Consider the following 20,024-nt stretch of genomic DNA (forward strand, 5'->3'; position numbering starts at 1 on the left):
GGGCATGTCCTCATTGTCCCGCTGATACACAAGCAAGCCAGTCTTTGGAGTTTGTGGAACTCCCTGGCTGTTGTGCTGAGTCCAGTTCTTTCTGTTCAGATTACCACCCCATAGGTAATCATAAACCTTACTATTGCAGTGTATGTCCAAGGTAGTATCGTCGGGGTGTAACCCCATTCTCTTTTACTAGGGAGCTATAAATCATCAAGCCCCTCGTAACTTTCCGATAAGTGTTTGTTTCCAACATGAGTATTTCAGAATAATATTTGGTGTAGTGTAATTCACGGAACTTGTATTCCAGTATTTGTTAGCTCTCTCTCTCTCTAGTTCATCCACTACTATACTCCACATAAGCGATGATATTACCCCACCCTGTGGACAACTTTGAATAGTTGTGCCTGTCGGTACTTCTATTTGTCAGCTCTCTAACATTTTGTCCATCCAGAAAGCAAGGGCGTTTACTACTCCATCTTGTATCTCTATGTCCTTGGTGTTCTCGAACGCTCCTACGATGTCCTATTTCTTTTGGTTCCATCGCATCCCGTAATAAATTCGTCAGCTGATACAGGAGAGTTTCGACTGACCGTCCTGTCCGGTAGGCGTGGTGACACTGCTGTAGGAGATTAAGTGTTAAAACATTGGTTTTAATATAGTTGTCTATGACTTTCGCTACCGTTTTCAGTAGGAACGATGTAAAGCAAACATAAATGAAAAGGATCCATTTTACCTACTTTCGGAATGAAGAAAACTTTAGTCCGCCTCCGTGCCGTTGGTATATAGAAATGAGTCTAAGATAACTTCTAGTCCTTTCTGGAGTATTACGAGGAGAATGCCATCTACTACGGCAGGGTCGCAGAGAGAAAACCCGGCCCGGGGTGAAAATGATGCGGAAAATAGAAGCCGGGGTGAAAATTGTACGATTCTGAAGTGAAAATTATACGGGCCCCTATATTATCCCTTTTATCCATAGAAATTCCTACTCCTGGCCCTAGAGAAAATCCCGGGCCCTAGAAAAATCCCCTGCTTTCTAACCACTCTTGTCAGTCCTGAATCCGGGTGATTTCAGTGGTTTAAAGGTTGGCACTATCCATCCTACCGTAGATTCCGAGCCAAATGTCAGGCAGAATGTTCTCGCCTTCTGCCGTGTGATAGGACCCCAGAAAATGCCCTCCTCATTCTCAGTACACGCCTCATTTTCCTTCTTCAGACAGAAGATATTGCCCTATCTTTGGCTAAACGTGCGTGTAACACGGTATATATAGGACAGAAGCGGTAAGTAGTACCCGCACATAATTGAAGAAGGTCATACCATTCAATGGACAAATCTGGAGCTTTTGCATCATGCAAACCGAACGACAACCTTGAACCCTTTGCGAAGTTTAGAGATTTTTAGAGGAGACGCGATGCAATTATTTAACAAGAATTCAGGCAACTGCCCCTCGAGTTCAAACACAGTTTAAAAGTTATTAGGTAATTAGTGTAAAAGTATATATTATATAAGGATTTTGTACTAGCAATTATTTTTAATAGCTTTCCTAATGAGGAAGGGGATAAGTCGCTCCCGAAATATATATATATACGTCGAAACAAAAAATTGTGGTTTGGGTAAAACTACTTCTTTGTCTATTAATCCTCAGTGGTTTGAGTATTTGATAATCTTATTAGGATTAGCTCGTAATTGGTAATTAATACATTTAGTAAATTGTTTTCAGCTGAAAGCGTTTTAAAGAAGTTTTCCAATAGATTAGAAGTAGAAAGAACACGTTCGGCTTATATAGGTATAGCGGATTCCGGACTATCGGCTTCATTGTGGTGGTGTTTTAGAATGCAGTTAAGCCGATCGCGCATCTTACACACCAAGCCGATTCGCATAGCCCCCCCCCCCTCAAAGTATCATAAGATAATGTCACTTTTTGCACGTGTAACGGTTCATATTCTCACCAAATTTCGTGAAGACAGCTCCAACCGTTTCGGATTGAATCTCCTGTGACAGACGAATAGACAGACATTGAAACGATTCACCCACGTTCACACACAACCTTATAAACGGCTGGAGAGAAGTAGATTCTTCAGAAGTGGAATTTTAATATTTCATTCATATGTCAATTATTCTCGTTAATTATGACGTCATCATCTTATTTGCATGGCTTAGGATGCAGTAAAGTCGCACGAAATTGAACCGCTATAACCTTGACACTAATGACCGAATTTCCATTACACTTGGCATGCATATACGCGATACTGTCCTAGAGGACATTGCCCGCGGCTATGACGAACATGAGGCGGGTTTTCCAGTAAATTTCTGAAAGTTGATAATATGCTATTAATAATTTTATTTGAGCGGATATCGGAATTGGACATATTTTTTGGCCCAGCTTTCTTGAAAGCGCATCGCCTTAATTTTTCACATTTTTGAGTTGGGTAGTTTCCTAAAATGAGTCCTGTCTCACTTTACCCGCGCACCTTGCAATCCACGTCAAAAGTTATATCAGTTTCGGAAAGTACTAATTGAGGCCTTCCGTCTTACGTGAATATATCCGGAGAAAATTTTTACATCCCCCTTTTGTATGTATGGAGAGCCCTCCACGTGAATTTATGTCACTCACTGTATGCGCGGGACCTCATAGCTGGCATCCGCCCACCAAATTTCGTTCGAATCGGTTTAGCCGCTTTGGAGAAAAATACGTGTGACAGACAGACAGACAGGTAGTGAATCAATTTTAATAAGTTTTTGTTTTCCACAAAAACTTAGAAATGAAGACGGTTTTGAAATTTAATTTCTTAAAAGCTACCAAAATTCTATTTTTCAATCAGTTCTAGTTCGGGCCATAACCTCAAAGTAAAACAATATATTTTTTCATTTCTGAGAAATCACAATTTTAAAAATACTACTAATTATGCTAACTGTTAAAAATGTCCTTAAGGTTTCGATACTGCGCGCTGTTGTTGTAAATGAGACGAAAGATAATTATCTGAAAGTTCTCCATTTCTTGGTGAACAGACGGAGAATGGCAAAGCATGAATTCGTTGAGCACCAAGCCAATCACTACTTCCGCTTTTTATTGGGTTGAGGGAAAAGTAATGTCGTATTTGTGATCGAATTTTAACGCTTTATTTAACATACTTAGAACTATTCGATTTAAGTCAAATATGCGCCGTTTTGTTCGCAAACTTGTTGCCATTTAGAAGGCAAGGCAACTCCATTATCCCCCTCTTATAAAACCCCCTTCTTATTTGCAAAAAACTCAGACAGCCAGTTTTCGCAAGCCTCTTTTGAGGAGAACTTAGTAACACCAAGATTTATACGGTGGGTGCGATGGGACATCCTGGTTGTTCGTATTGACCAATTCTGGCCGCTTCTGGTCAATGGTCTGCTTCAAACGATCGAGTTGCTCACAGTAGAGGACCGAATTGAGGGTCCTTCCAATCCCACCAAACACACAGCAAAACCTTCCTGTCGTCAATCCGGGCTTGGCGATGGTTTGGACCGGCTCGCCGCGCTACGATCACGATATTTTTCGCTTCAAAACCGGGTCACCATCCGCTTTAAAACTGGGTCGAATTCGTTCCGTTTCAGCTGTGCATCGCAGGCGTTGGTTCGGTCCACGAGATTTTTTTCCGTTAACTCGTGTGGCACCCAAACATCCAGCTTTTTTTGGAATCCAATCTTCCAGTTGCTGGCCAATCGAGCGAATGCTCACATGCCGGTGAACTTGGATGATTTCGACGATTTTATCGGTTTCTACGACGATTGGCCTCCCAGTACGGGGTGTATCTTCGACATCCACTACACCAGAACGAAATTGATCGAACCAACGCTGTGCTGTGCGAATCGTTACAGTATCGGACCCATAAACTTCACAAATTTTTTTGGCCGCCACGTTGGATTTTTACCTCTCAGGTGGTAAAAATGTAAAATATGACGAATTTCTTCCTTGGTGGACTCCATTTTTGACGCGCTATAAATTGAGACTGAAACAAAAATAAATTATGCTCTTGGCAAATCGTGTCAAACTGGAGTTCCAGGCACAAGCCGCCGAGTGACGCAAATTTGATTTTGAAGACAAGATGAAAAACGCCATCCCTCAATTAGGATCCAAGATTGAATTTTGCTAGAAAGTACAAAGGACGAAAGGAAGAAGGGTGTTAAGTCCTCTTCAGTGATGAGAAGAAATTCAATTTGGATGAACCAAGTGGCTTTCAATTCTACAAGCACTACAAACGATTCCGAGAAGAAGTTCGAATGAATCCGAGCCGGATCGAGCTAGTGGTGGGGGCAGTATCATAATTAGCCGGCACGTACCTAGATCTGAACCCCACAATTTGCGGTCAATCCTTGCACGTAATAATAAAAAACAAAATAAAAACACATTGAATCTAATATCACAAAACGATAACAAAGTGTTGAATTACTTCTAAAAAAAATAATGGTGAATTTGATTAAGTTTATATGAATTTCCACCACCGTATATGCTGAAGCGTGTTACCTCATATGATTAGTTTAGAGTATGTTGATAATTCTGATGACTTTTTTCATGGTATTAATTCTTATACGAGTTACACCATATAACATTTTAGAGCCAAATTCTTCCGTAAAATTCAGTCTATCTGGACTGGTCCGATTCTTAAGAAAGACGTGAAACCATTAAATTTGGATCCTCCTTAGCATTTTGGCGTACTGCAGCAATATTTTCAGTTCACGAGCATGAGCACATGTTGTGACTTAGTATAATGAGACCTATATCGCGAAATTTTCATGAAGCGACCATGTCATAATGGATTTAAATGGTGTTAATACCACTTCCGAGCAATTTCGAAATCATTATAACAAATGGTTAACATGTCGAACCGACAGACAGAAGTCTCAACATAGCCTATTTCAACGCCATTGTCAAGTCCTTGTTGAAAGAGCCCATCGAAATCCATCATTAACTACACATATCTCCAATCATGATTTCAACATTTCGATAGAACCAAATTACCACAATTTTATGCTGCAACATCCAAAAAGTAAAGCAAGGAAAGATTCTATTAGAAAGAAATTCATTGGGGTATTTTGTAGGGTAGGTTTTCCTTCACGAATCAAATCAGGGTGTTATCAGTCAGAGAAGTCATAGCATCCTGGATAGACTAGTGAATACACAAGAAGCCCTAGATACTTTTTCTCTGAAATGGATTAGCTAAGTCCAAAACAAGTGATACCCACAACTAACTTTAAACAGAATATAAGGCGAGCTGGACTAGTCGAGTCCTTCAATTGAAAAATATATATAAACCCTTCAGAAACGCTCGGCCGAAGTAGGGGATGGTAAAAACAACTTTGGAAACTTGCCAAACAACTAAACAAGGAACACTTTGTAGACCATGAACATCTCCTTCTGCAGGCGAGTATTTATTGCACGAACATGTCCAAGTTCCTAAGCAGCCGATTACTTCCGCAAAAAGAGACTTGTTGATTTGCTCGTTAAGGAGACCACACTATCAAAGGGAGATTACAAGAATACACCAAGAAATTGAAGCTAGAATTATGGAGAGAGTGTTTTCATAACGTTACGACAGATATAGTATGTTGGTGTGATCGCTGGCCGCTGCAGGGTTCATGAAATCCATTTTGAACACTAGGAAACATTTAGTGTTTTTCGTGCGGTATTTCTTTGGATAAGTAAACTGCGAATGTTCCTTCAGTAGCCATAATATGCAGCGTGACTCCCATGTGATGACTTGGAATGGCATTCGCAAGTGGAATCGCCTGAGCTACAAGCATGTGTGTATTATCCAATAAAACTGAAAATCCTATAACACAGTCATTCTTGACGATAAATTCGAATCGGACTGTGAGGGGTCAGGTTTTATGGCACCGTAATGGCATCTCGCAGGAGCAACTGGGTGCAATATGGTGACTTGTAAATGGACAATAATAAAAGAAACGCGTTAGACCGCGTTAACCACGACCATTAAATGGCCTTTTAAGACCGCATAGACCGGATATCAATCAATCCAGTACATGCTGAACTCGTAGCTAGATGCGTGCAAATGGTCTTTTAATAGGTGTTGCCAGATTGGACTCAATGTGAATATTATGTGAAATTTCTCATTTCTCATCAGCGTTCACTTCCAAGTACACTTTCCACGGCCGCAAAGTTAATCAGTCACCAGGACTCGATTTCGCTCGCCTTCCCTCCACGAAGAGATGTTACAACTAATCTCACAGAAGAACTTCACGTCAGGATTCGGCAACTCGCTTGTGGTAGCTCCTTTCTGTTGTTCAAAGCAAATGGCAAAGTATCTCACTCCAGAAGCAGCCGGTCATCATGTGAAACAGTGTAGAGGGTGCGATGCTCATAAATCCTTTGCAAATTGGATTTACGAGCGATAATTCATAATCCACAAAATCCATCTTGCCTGCAGCACTCCCGGCTATCAACCGATGGATGATTTTACTGGGCAAATCCTCCTTTTGTTTCGCTTTAATGCTAAAGGCCGGGTCTCTAGCTCCTGGCGAGGGGAGCATACTTAATCTAGTAGGCGGGAGCGTAAACGTTTCCAAAACAGATTTCAGATGTGTGAAGTTAACTTCACGGTCTGTTGCATCCCTTTTGAAAATATGTTATCCGGGAGCCTTGATGTCAAACGGCGCCAGAGGTAGAAGGTTCATGATAAACAAAAGAGAATTGAGGGAAAACCTCCGGAAGCCATGGAAGGAAGTGGCTATCACAAACAATTCAGTTTATTTATTTTAAAGTCATCTTTTAATGAACCATGCATACTTCAATAATGACATTAGCCATGATCTTCCGACCAAACAGTTTTCAACGTTGATGGCACATATTCCTTTCAGTTAAATATGATTTCAATTAATATTGATTCCTGCCAGGCGACAAGACCGTGACCTTTCGTATCTTTTGTCTCTTGGAATCGTGATGGCAAGAGTTGACATCCTTTGGATTCAGCAGTAAGGGATAGGAGAAACTTTCGAAAATGATGGACACGGGCCGATGACAAAAATTACTACGGGACAATTCAGGAGCAGCATATAATGCGATTCGAAAGAACAGTAAAGTGCTAGTGATTGTGTTGATGTTCCCTCACTGTGTTCCCTATAATTGGCTAGTTATTGGCGAATTGTGGTTCACACAAAAGTTTGGTAATTAAGTGAACAATCAATGGAGCATTTAATTATACTCGATTGAATGAACGAAATTTGAGAAAACAGATTATGGAAATAACTGAAAAGGTGATGGCTTTAACCCCATCACAATTCAAACCAAATTATTCATGTAGATATATATGTGATTATTGAGTAATTTGATTTTGTGTACTTTAAATTGAGGTGTTATAATCGCAGTATTCTGTGGAATCATGATAATATGATAGCACCAGGGTTAGCCAAGCATCACTAATGAAACGAAAATTCGATAAACTACTCCACAGAAATACGAGCAGCTTTTCCAAAGTGTGATGAAATAATGCAATATCAATTGCATTTAACAAATTTTGAATTTGATCTTTTGTTTTTCCGAAACCAAATATTTGGGAACGTACACAGGAGTTTTGACAAACAAATTGGGGGTATAATCTTAGGGTGACAGGCTGATAAAATATTTCTTTTCAAGGTTTTGTCTAAATACATCACATCATATCACATCAAAATATTCAAGTCTAAAAACAAAACATATTGAAATCGGTCCGTCTGTCACATCTTCTTAAAAGAATGTGGAAAGCTTCAGATACTACGTTTGACTAATGTGAGACGATTATGTGTGACTCTTACCCGCTAAAACCACTTCCTTTTCTTTCTACTTCATTATTATTATTACATCACGGGGTTGCATTAATATTTATCTTGTGCTCGCGCTCGCTCGTTTGTATTACCCTCTCGTTCTTTGTTCCGACCAATTTTTCCCACCCTATACTTCTTCTATATGGCTGCTATTACCTTTACGATTTCAGTACATATCAACACATGCTCCAAGATATTTTCGGATGTAAAGTGCTCCCCCGTTGTAGCTTCCAATTTGGCCCTATGAACTGCGGTCTCTGCAAGATTCGGATACTTTTGGCAATATGGAAGACTACTATACCCGAATTGTTATACCGAATTGAAACGAAACCCACTTCGCCGATATTTACACTGCGTGCTAACTACCATCGGGAGGCAGGAGATTCTTCAACAACATACGGTCGATTATACAAACGTTGTCCTTCCTTCGCTGGAATACCAATTGGCATTAGCCCTGCTGTGACGGACGACGCGCCATTCGATAGTGCATTTAAGGGAAATGCAGCTCCAACTTTTCTTCTGCTTATTTTCTTTGAAAGTGCATCTGTTCGCACTGGAACTGCAGACGACGATCACTGCTATCATATGCCTTGGTTGCCCCATACTAAACATGTAATTTGATTGCACAGCCTGAAAATGTATGGCTTGTGTTCCAACTTTAATGTTTATAGTCACGCATTTTCTCCGCTTGGTAATAAGTACTACTTCCATCTTATGTGCTAAAACTATAAAATCACGTTCTAAATCAGGACTGCCGAAAACTGCTTCATTCGCGTAAATCTCAACCTCTTCGAGCAAACGTATATCAACTGTCAGTCCAATTTTGCCCGCAAACCCAGTGGTGACCACGGCAGCAAGGAGGTCTAGCATCAATACTCCGATATACACAATTATCCACAAGAGTGGGCCTAGGGCAAACACTTGTGGGATGCCACATGTTACTGGATGCAATTTCGGTCCTTCAGCTAAATCGCAACTAAGAAGCCTATCGATTAGACAGTCCCTAATTTGACAAGGGCCTCCAGTATTTTGCTCCGTATGGCAAAACTGAAGACATCCTTCTTATCATCCTCGTCTTCCGAAACTCGAACTCATTCTCAGAAAGAGAGTATCTTCATTTTCGGTAATCTAAAGTAATCTGTTATACATAGATTATTCGTTGAAAGACGAAGGTTCACCCAAACGTTTGTTTGGCTTGAGAATAAGTATTAGTTTCTGCTGTGTGTGAAATGATTTTTCTCTAAGACATACGGTTAATGCTTCGGCAAACATATTCGACCCACTTTAAGAGGTTAGGTGGAGTGCTAAGTCTTCACTTTATTTTCGATTATTTTCTACGCAGCTTCCAGAATCTTCACCTACCTAAACAGTCGAAAGGTTAGCGGTACTCTCATTTTGCGGGAAAATATTGGTCTATCTGTCTGTTTGTCACCTACACATTTCTCGGAAACGACTGCACCTATTAAAATGAAATTCGGTGAACACATGCACTGTTGCAGGGATGCCGCTACTCGAGCATGGAGCACAATTCCAACGAGATAATTGATAGTTGCCCGCCCTTCAGGTTCAGGCATTCATGCTGCTGATTTTAATATCCCACCTCAGACACAGTTCAATATTGCACGGCGTAAAAGAAGGCCTCTTTCGTAGCATCCCACGCAAAGTATTTTTTCTGGGTAAAGATTGTCAGATCTGCATCAACCACCAATATACTCGGCCAACTGGAACTGTTTTCCCTATTTCAGGCACCGCATCGTCCACATTCACTCCGTATACAGTCTCCCGGTAAAAAATATCTCCCAAATTAGGAGATAAGATCTAGTACCAGAGCTTCAAAGAACATACTGAAAAGTATAACTTCGTATAATATTGATAGTCGTTTTCGCTTTTTTTTACTACTTTATTTTTTTTTAAGATACACCATTACTTATTTCCTTTATTATTATGAAGTCCCTGAGCACACAGTATTACACGGTAAACCGAACTCATCTGTTTCCGGCTCTGTAGATTCGCAAGCTCCTCCATCCACACAGACAACGCTTACAACAAAATGGGTCGCTCCACCACAGCCATAAGCAATCTCAGACAGTGTTCTAACTTGGCAACATTCTTGCAAGTACCGCACATTCATCAAGTTTTTGCCCCCTTGTTTGGTGTCAATGTTTAATAGCCGGCTTGACAATGTTCTTCTACGAGGTTGCTATCAAGACAGCTCCGATTTTCTCATCAGTCAAGGTCGTTTTGGTCCACATCAGCCAAAACTTCTCCCTCTCCTAAAGGAGATCCTCTAATTGTTGTAGCCACCAAATCTTAGACAAATCGGGCGACGTGATCCTCGGTACTCCATGTGGCTTATTCATTTGGGAAATAGTATCAACTTCTGCTTTTCTTCTTTATATTCTTCTCTTTTCCTCGACATATTCGTTCTGAATTGTAATGAAGTTAAACTCTTTCTCTAAGACCTCGCAAAATTCCTCCTTTGTGGAAGGTCCATCTTATACTATTTAATAATTTCCTATCTGCTAGCCCTTAGTTTTGCCTTCTCTCCTAAAGACTTTCTTGGATTTGTTGAGCTCCAATATAAGATTGTGTTGTGGCTTTCGTGTTCGTCTAAATTAGTTACTTTTGGATCTGCCTTTACCCTTCTGAGGATATTAGCATATCAACTCCCTATCGTATCTGAAGATGATGATTACCTCCATCCCTCCGCCCCCGTTGCTTTCCCACTTTTCTGTTTTTAGGCGCCATCCTTTTCCTACTTTAACTTTCCGCTCGACGGTTTACACCTTCCTCGTCTTGGGCATTGCCGTATTCCAGCTTGCCTTTTATTTTCGCCCTTTCATTTCTCCGTTCGCAATAAAGGCGGATCTTTATTAGTAGGTGTATTTTAGGTCGCTCAGGTGATTAGACTTCTGAATGATTGCACTGACCCCACTTAGGGAAGTATTTTTTTCGGCGTGGAATATTGCTCTTATGACAGCATTTACGAAGAACAAACTTTTTTCTGAACAATGGAATCAGTCGCAGTTCTCCCCCTGATTTCTAACAGTTAATGCCCCAGTAGCCAAGATTCCCTCAAATGACACACTGTAATCGTTGAATATAGACGATTGCGTTATACATTCAATGTCCTCACATAAGGAAACACAAAACCTTTTATACCTGAAGGGTCCACTATCCGGTTTTCCGAGTTTACATCCAAAATCTGCAAATGCAACTATCTTAACATCAAGTTGACACTGTCTTGTGCTAATATCCCTTCTGTGCCGCGAAACTGATCACTGTTACTTGAAAGTTTCGACCACATTTGTCTCTTTCATCCTATACTCGGGCCTGAAGCAATTTCAAACGAGGAATTTGGTCGGCATACGCTTTTGAGAGCTTTTTCGGACTCAATGATGACCAAGTGAAACAAACATCTAAACTTCACGCAATATATCTAAGTGATCCATAGTGTTTGTTCTTTGTCAATCCAGTTTTTAAGATGTTCTTTTATGCGTTCCAGGATTATTTTCTCGATCATTTTTGTGACGGCAGAGAGCCCGCAGATATCGCTCCAATTTCCACATTCAAAACAGGTCCTTCTTTGCAATCTTAACGGTCGCTCCTTTCTTCCTCTCTCCGGGGCAGGTCTTGAATTCCTAGGAGTTCCATACAGTTGATAGTAGTAAATCTGAGGCAACTACAAGCGCAGCGATAAATAACTTTGCGAGGAGAGCGTCAAGCACAACAGCTTTAATCCATTTGAGCGCATTGATGGCCAATATGGCACAAGAGTCAGAACTTCACTGAAAATGATACGATTAGCGACCGTATTCTTTCAACTCAGCTGCTTATCATCGTGTATGAGGGGTCAACTGTTAACATCCTTCACAGGACCTTCGAAAGATTTACGACCGCAAGCAAGTTCTTTCGTCATGCGGTATACCGTTCATCGATCCGCTTCCACGATTCCGCAGTCAACCAGATCTTATGACGCCTCGTCGGAACGTGGCCAACGACCTGTGTAGCACCCGAGAGTAGAGAAAAGGGTACCAAGCAAATGGTAATAAATAGCAATCAAGAACAACAACAACTTTATGACAAAAATCCCCTATCAATCTTCAAAATTAAACTAAATATGCTCAACTTACGTGCCAAACAATTGAACCCCCTACAAATTCGTGAAGACCATGTACGGGCGGTAACGGTGGACAAGAGCGACAATCTGTTGATGGTATAAACATGCCCCACTGTTAAACAGGCTCGATTATCTACACCTGCTTGAAAAAGTATCTGAAAGCGCTAAAATTAAGTAAGGATTCCATCTGAAATGTTTTCAAGATTTTGTGTAAAACAAAACTTTATTAAAGTTGGTTTACTGTCTGTTTGTCGGTCACACGCATTTTTCTCGAAAGCGACTATACCGATTGACCCCAAATTTGATGTGTACGCCCACGCATGTAGTGAGTTACACCGTTCTACCTTGAATTTAAGGAGAGAGGGTCGTCATATATCCAAAAGGGCGGTATACATTTTTTCGCCAAATATAGCCACGTGAGATATCAAATGAAAAGTCTCTATTAGTTTCGGTTCTGACATTTAATGTACGCCGGGGAGGACGGGGGCTGAAAAGTGGTCATTTCTTTCAGGGACCCATTCACTAAACCTACTCGACTGAAAAGTCACGAAGCTGCCCCTATACGGTACATAAGTTCCAAAATACCCTCCAGGCCCATCTCTGTTCTAACAGAGTTAATAATAGTATATTACTAGAATTTTTGGTAATTGACTGCAAAACCCACTTAAGTTTATCCTACAATCATGAAATATAGTAATAAACGGTATAATACAAAGCATCATCATCATCAACGGCGCAACAACCGGTATCTGGTCTAGGCCTGCCTTAATAAGGAACTCCAGACATCCCGGTTTTGCGCCGAGGTCCACCAATTCGATATCCCTAAAAGCTGTCTGGCGTCCTGACCCACGCCATCGCTCCATCTTAGGCAGGGTCTTCCTCGTCTTCTTTTTCTACCGTAGATATTGCCCTTATAGACTTTCCGGGTGGGATCATCCTCATCCATACGGATTAAATGACCCGCCCACCGTAACCTATTGAGCCGGATTTTATCCACAACCGGATGGTCATGGTATCGCTCATAGATTTCGTCATTGTGTAGGCTACGGAATCGTCCATCTTCATGTAGGGGGCCAAAAATTCTTCGGAGGATTCTTCTCTCGAACGCGGCCAAGAGTTCGCAATTTTTCTTGCTAAGAACCCAAGTTTCCGGGGAATACATGAGGACTGGCAAGATCATAGTCTTATACAGTAAGAGCTTTGACCCTATGGTGAGACGTTTCGAGCGGAACAGTCTTTGTAAGCTGAAATAGGCTCTGTTGGCTGCTCCATCTGGATGAAGGTAGTTTGTACATCTCGGGTGGTTCTTCCCATGATGTCGATATCGTCAGTATAGGCCAGTAGTTGGGTGGACTTGAAGAGGATCGTACCTCTTGCATTTACCTTGCATGTCCGTCGTCTTCAGTTGGCGGGACCTCCAACTCGGCGATGTTCTGGTTGTTCAGTAGCTCATCAAAGTACTCAACCCATCGCTCTAATATGCCCATTCTGTCGGAAATCAGATTTCCCTCTTTGTCTCGGCAGGATGAGCATCGAGGTGTATAAGGATTCATCCTGCCGACTTGTTGGCAAAACTTCCGTGCCTGGTGCGGTTGCTCCCTGTACTTTTCTAGTTCATAGACTTGTTGGTTCTCCCAGGCTTCCTTTTTCCGTCTGTGAAGTCGCTTCTCTACTCGACGGAGTTCGTGATAAATCTCTGCGCGTGCCCGCGTTCTTTGAGAATGCAACATTACTCAGTATGCGGTATTCTTCCGTTCCGTTGCTAGCTTACATTCATCATCAAACCAGCCATTCCGACTCCTTTTGCGGCTGGGGCCAAGTATGTTTGTGGCCGTATCCATGATAACGTTCTTCAGGGGATTGTGAAGATCATTTGTTGAAGCTTCATCTCCAGGTCCTCTGTTGACTGCGGTTTCTGCGGCATCCATTTCCCTCTTATAGGTGTCGCGGAGAGTTGTGTTGTGGATGGCTTCAGTGTTCACTCTCACCTGATTGTCAGAAGGGATTCTTGGCGGTATTGTTATTCGAGCTCGGAGCACCATGTCAACGAGATAGTGATCCGAGTCTATATTGGCCTCCCTATATGTTCTGACATTCATCATGGATGAGAGGTGGCGGCGTTCGATCAACACGTGGTCAATTTGGTTGAAAGTGGTCCCATCTGGAGAGGCCCACGTATGTTTGTGGACCGCTTTCCGCGCAAACCAGGTAGTACCAACAACCATTTCGTGAGACCCTGCTAATTGAATAGTCCGCAGTCCGTTATCATTTGTTTTTTCGTGTAAGCTATGGGAGCCAACGTATCGCCTGAATACGGACTCCTTCCCTACTTGGCTGTTAAAATCCCCAAGTATGATTTTGATATCATATCTGGGACAGGCTTCGAGGGTTCGTTCTACTGCCTCGTAGAAGGTATCCTTCTCCGGCTCTGCAGTCTCCTCTGCAGGGGCGTGAACGTTTATGAGGCTTATATTTCTAAACTTGCCTCGCAAACGCATAGTCGTTCACTTATGTTTTCAAAGCCGATAACAGCAGGTTTCATTTTTTGGCTGACTAAGAAACCTACTCCAAGCACATGGTTTACTGGATGACCGCTATAATACATGGTGTAGTGGCTCTTCTCCAGGAAACCGGTCCCTGTCCATCGCATCTCTTGCAACGCTGTTATATCAGCCCCATATTGGGACAGAGTATCGGCTAGCTGCTGGTCAGCTTCATCTCGGTACAGGGAACGCACGTTCTATGAGAAAATGCGCAAATCGTTATTCCGTGTTCGTTGCCGGGTCCGTCGTTTTAAAATCCGTCCTGTCCGAGACTCTTGTTGTGGCTTCGTAACAAGTTGTTTTCCGTGTAGGGTTGTCAGCCCTACCCAACCCCCAACGTGGAGGACCAGTTGGTACAATTTGTCCCGGGAGACTCGCCTTCATCCTTCTCCGTCTGCAGCTTTTCGTTAAGAAAGAGCTCCCAGCGGTCACCACGTGGAGGTGGAGATAGGGTTTGGTAGTAGAGCTGTTGGTGTTGGTTCAGCAGGCATTTCCCAGGTTTTATGCTCTACCGTGGGTACCAATCCACGCCCTGGGACCTATACTACCCTTTGACCACCAATAATACAAAGCATGTTTGGCAGCAATCGCACTATTACTAAAAAAGGTATAATCGGTCAAAATTGTCGTTTCAGTGTAAATTCTACGACTTTGAATGTCAGTAGCACGCAAAAGTGAGTATTATTCTAGGTGCTAATGCGGAGTCCGATCAAATGTTTTTTACATAGGAAATATACAAAAGCTTTTATACCTGAAACGTTCAGCTTGTTTTTGTAGGAACAGGGATCTCCCTTAAACAATTTCCTAGGCTTGTGATTATTGTCTGGTGAGGTTTCCCTAAGAAATTAAAAATTTCTATGCAATTTCTGAAAAATTCAGCGTGTAACGAAGAACTTCAAACGATTTTCTAATAATTCGGAAAAATTACTGGGATATAATTCATTATAAACTTCAATGTTTTCTCTTCAAGTAAATGAAATTTATCTAAAGTTAAAATTTTTTCAATCCTGGAAAAAATGACATTTTCATCATCATCAACGGCGCAACAATCGGTATCCTGTCTAGGCCTGCCTTAATAAGGAACTCCAGACATCCCCGTTTTGCACCGAGGTCCACAAATTCGATATCCCTAAAAGCTGTCTGACCTCCTGACCTACGCCGTCGCTCCATCTCAAGCAGCATCTGCCTGGTCTTCTTTTTCTACCGTAGATATTGCCCTTATAGACTCCCGGGCTGACCTTATTGAGCCGGATTTTATCCACAACCTGACGGTCGTGTATCGTTCATAGATTTCGTCGTTATGTAGGCTACGAAATCGTCCATCCTCATTCTTCTCTCGAAAGCGGCCAAGAGCTCGCAATTTTTCTTGCTAAGAACCCAAGTCTCCGTGAAACACATGAGGACCGGCAAGATCACTGTCTTGTACAGTAAGAGCTTCGACCCTATGGTTAGACGTTTCGATCGGAACAGTTTTTATAAACTTAAATAAGCTCTGTTGGCTGCCAACAACCGTACGCAGATTTCATCGTCGTAGCTGTTATCGGTTGTGATTTTCAACCCTAGGAGAAATTATCAACGTTTGACCAGTGCGGTTGTTATTGGTTGGTTGGTTTTCGGTGCTGACGTTGTCACCATATGTTTTGTCTTTCCTTCATTGATGCAGCGCAAGATCGCTATGGATGCTCGATATGGATGAAGGCAGTTTGTCGTCTGAGTCGTTCTTCCCATGATGTCGATATCGTCAGCATAAGCCAGTAATTGTGTGGACTTAAAGATGATCGTACCCCTTGCATTTACCTCAGCATCCCGGATCACTTTCTCCAGGGCCAGGTTAAAGAGGACAAATGATAGGGCATTTCCTTGTCGTATATCGTTGTTAATGTCGAATCGTGTTGACAGTGATCCTGCCTGTCAGAGTCAGCCTCTTCAGTCTTCATTGGAATACCGAATTCTCTCATGGCCGTGTACAATTTTACCCTGGCTATGCTATCATAGGCAGTGTTTCGGCGATATCCTAGACGGCCTCATCCATGGGCTATTCTACTTGGGCATTGGCCGTAATAAAGTGTTCTCGGTTAGAACACTTTAGCTCTGTCCAGAGACTTCTTGAATACTAAAAATTAAAAGTAATGTCATTCTTTAATTCACCTATCTTTGACCCTTCCGTGTTTACATATTGGTTCGAAAGTGTTCTTGTACACAACACAATAACACTTGTTTTTTATTATGTATTTTGTTGTTTGTGGCAAATCGACACCTGCTGTTGTGTTGCGAAGTGATGACACGGAAGAGAGTCGTGTCGAGGCCAAATACAGCATTTGGCAAGTAACATGCTGATGCAATGACGGAAAGGAATCTCGCTATGTCCAAACAGGCCATTTGCATAGCATGTGATGTAACGACGGAAGAGGTTAAATGCGCTAGCAGACTTATTTTCATTGGGCTGGCTCCAAAAATGCGGCTGCTGGAGAAAATCCAGCCAAATCGCTTAAACAGGCAGCTTTAGAGTCGATGAAAAGATGGTGCAACTGAGGTACATATTCCAACAGTTTTTCCATCGCTTGCCGCAGAGAGAAAATCTGATCTGGTGCTGATTTGAATGAAGTGAAGCTTCTTTGGTATGGGCCAATGATGTTCTGGGCGTATGGAGCTAGCAAGATAGAGGAGAATATCTTATAGATGGTACTCAGCAACACGATACCTCTATGCACTTTCATCAATGAGGTTTTAAACATGTCCCTTATCTAGCGCTTTTTCCTGGAGACATCTGAGACCAGCACAATTAAAAAACCAGTCGGAACCCAGAATCTTCGCGCTTCAGGAATGAAAGGTTTCGTGCATCCTTTACATACAAATTTTTGGATTTACGATTGTTACAATTAAACAACAAATTTGACTTAGTACAATTTACGAATAATGATAGGATCTCCAATACGGTTCTCCATATTAGTGCAGTGAAATGTAAGATATATTTCGACGATGAACTTAAGGAGGGTTTGCAGAAAATTTAGAAAAGACGAAAATACGCTATTATTAATTTTATTTGAGATCTTGATGTTATATTTGAGTACTACCGTGACATTTTTAGAGATTTTTTCAGCGAGTTGTTTCAAAAAATGAGTTGCCATTTACACTTTTAGTGTACTTTGGAATTGAAGAGGACTATTACGGAAAATACTGTTCCAAACCTTTTATTTGATACCCCACATTCCTATATTTACACTCCCCTTTCGAGAATTTATTTGAATAAGGGTTCCTTTTGCAGAAGAAGAAGGTTAAATTTCTAAGCCAGTGTACTTAATATGCGTCGGTTGAAAAATTTCAGCTTTTCCCCACAAATGTCGAAAATATTATGTATCTATTATCATTTTTATCGAAATAAGATATTTAGTTTTCCAGCAGCAGAGCCAGTTGAACTTAGACTTCTCCTTCTTTTTTGCAGGAAGACATGGTCTGCCTCTCATGTACAGCAACTGGTGAACGTGTGTGTTTAGCTGCTGAAGGCTTTGGCAACCGCCATTGCTTCCTTGAGAACATTGCAGACAAAAATGTTCCACCAGATTTGTCGCAATGTGTTTTTGTCATTGAACAAGCGCTATCAGTGCGTGCCTTACAGGAGTTGGTGACGGCAGCCGGTTCGGAGACCGTAAGTACCAAAATTAATAACTACCTCAATTGCAATCAAAAAATTCATAAACAAATGTGTATCATAAAGTAAAAAGTTTCAAATAACTAAATCAAGGACACTACGCAGCATACATGTATTTTGAAATACCCATGTTAATGGATAAATTGAATTTCATTCAATTTGAATCAGAATCTATTGTAAGCTCAGATCCCTTTTCACTCCACATATGTATAGAAACTGAGTTCACTATTGGTGTTCCCCAAAACTAAAAATACTATATATTATACATGCATCTATGTTCATTGTGTCTGTGTACATTTCCTCATATATATTTTCTTCAGTAAGTTTGTAAATTTATCACCCTCATTTGTGAGACAAATTGAATCCATTAATTCTTGATTCATGGTCTGTGAGTCGAGTTTTTTACTTCCTTCAGAACTTCCTCTAAAAAAAACTCCACTTTCATACCCTTCGTTACAAGACTATTACTTTATAATTGTATTCATATATATTTTATTTTTCTCTTTTCTCGGTCGCTTTGTTCATATTTATTGTTGTTCGCTCGCACATTCAAAATTTCAAAAACAAAACAAATTAAAAATCTATCTTAAAACTGCTAAAAATTCAAAATGGTCATAAAACACGAAATAAATTTATCATTGTGCGCAGGATAAGGCGCTTGTAAGTACTCATAAAATAATAAATTCTGTTTCGGGCTCAGTTCATCTGAAAAAATGCTACTAAAACAAAAATCGAAAATGTGAATAACAAAGTACTAAAATCTTAATATGTAAGGATTTTTAATATTGTTTCGTTGCTTTCTGATTTCATGTAGTTCGAACTTTGAATGCCTCAAGAGTATCTTGACAATGTTTAGAGGAGAGGAACTCACTAAACCATGATCGTATCTAAGTTTCTGGAAACGGAGATAATTCGTTTAGGTTTTACTACTTCTTGCAAAAACCTTGGCCATTGACATATCTAGAAAACAAAAATCTACAAAATAAACTCGGTGATAATTTGAAAGAAAAAACTAATGATTGTAAAGTAACTTTAAACGTTGAAATGTCTTTCATAAGTTTGAGGTCAATGGCAAAGGATATGTTGTCTGCTGGGTTTCAAGATGCATACACATATTTGTCGATGCAACTCTGTCAAAACTCCCAACACTTTAAGGTGTTAGAAGTTTAGAATCACGTTTGAAAATTTCACTGGTGTCGTAGATTAGCAAGCGCCGAAATAATCTAATCCACTGTAACTGGAATAACACTAGCTTCTTAACATAGAATTTGAAGGATTTGTTTCTTTGTAGTCGGGGGCACTCAGTCCACCCAGGACTGCTTTACTCTACCAAAAATGTTGATTCTCATTCACAGGGCAAAGGAACTGGATCCGGTCATAGAACTTTACTTTATGGCAATGCCATTCTTCTCCGACATCACAATAGTGATATGGTAAGGATTCACTATGCTAGTTATCATATTTAGATAATATTCTCTCAACACTCCTTTATCCATTCAGTATTTAGCGTGCCTTTCGACATCATCGTCCAACGATAAGCTATCTTTCGACGTAGGTTTGCAGGAACATAGCCAAGGTGAAGCTTGCTGGTGGACTGTTCATCCAGCCAGTAAACAACGATCTGAAGGTGAAAAGGTTCGAGTTGGTGATGACTTGATTTTGGTGTCCGTCGCTACGGAACGATACTTGGTAAGTACATAACTCAAAATCAAGACATATGCTTTAAGTAAAGGTTTATACAGCACGTCAATGCACGAAAAACAGGCCAGTAAATAGCTGCTTGTTGCTAAGTTGAACATTTAGTTAAATTTGCTAACACGCATATATACTTTCAGGTATATAAAATCGAAAGCTTGAGGCTCCAAGAATGAAAGGTTTTATGTGTTTCGTAGGGGAGAATATTTCGTTACACAAAGATTCCATTCTAGTCAC

General features: G+C 40.9%; 1 protein-coding gene across 15 annotated transcripts in view; it reads left to right on the top strand.

Annotated features, from left to right (window-relative positions):
- Positions 1–20,024, top strand: part of LOC119654291 (ryanodine receptor) — a 136,420-nt gene that overhangs the window by 63,369 nt on the left and 53,027 nt on the right. For 8 of the 15 annotated variants that reach the window (XM_038059592.1, XM_038059595.1, XM_038059590.1 and 5 more), the window contains exons 2-4: positions 17,886–18,089; positions 19,448–19,525; positions 19,593–19,781. In XM_038059592.1, coding sequence (XP_037915520.1) covers positions 17,886–18,089; positions 19,448–19,525; positions 19,593–19,781 — 471 coding nt within the window. Of the gene's footprint in view, positions 1–17,885; positions 18,090–18,740; positions 18,753–19,447; positions 19,526–19,592; positions 19,782–20,024 lie in introns of all 15 variants that reach the window. The other 7 variants (XM_038059586.1, XM_038059580.1, XM_038059582.1 and 4 more) reach the window with 1 other exon arrangement.

The sequence above is a fragment of the Hermetia illucens genome, chromosome 4, assembly GCF_905115235.1.
Source record: "Hermetia illucens chromosome 4, iHerIll2.2.curated.20191125, whole genome shotgun sequence".
Taxonomy (NCBI): domain Eukaryota; kingdom Metazoa; phylum Arthropoda; class Insecta; order Diptera; family Stratiomyidae; genus Hermetia; species Hermetia illucens.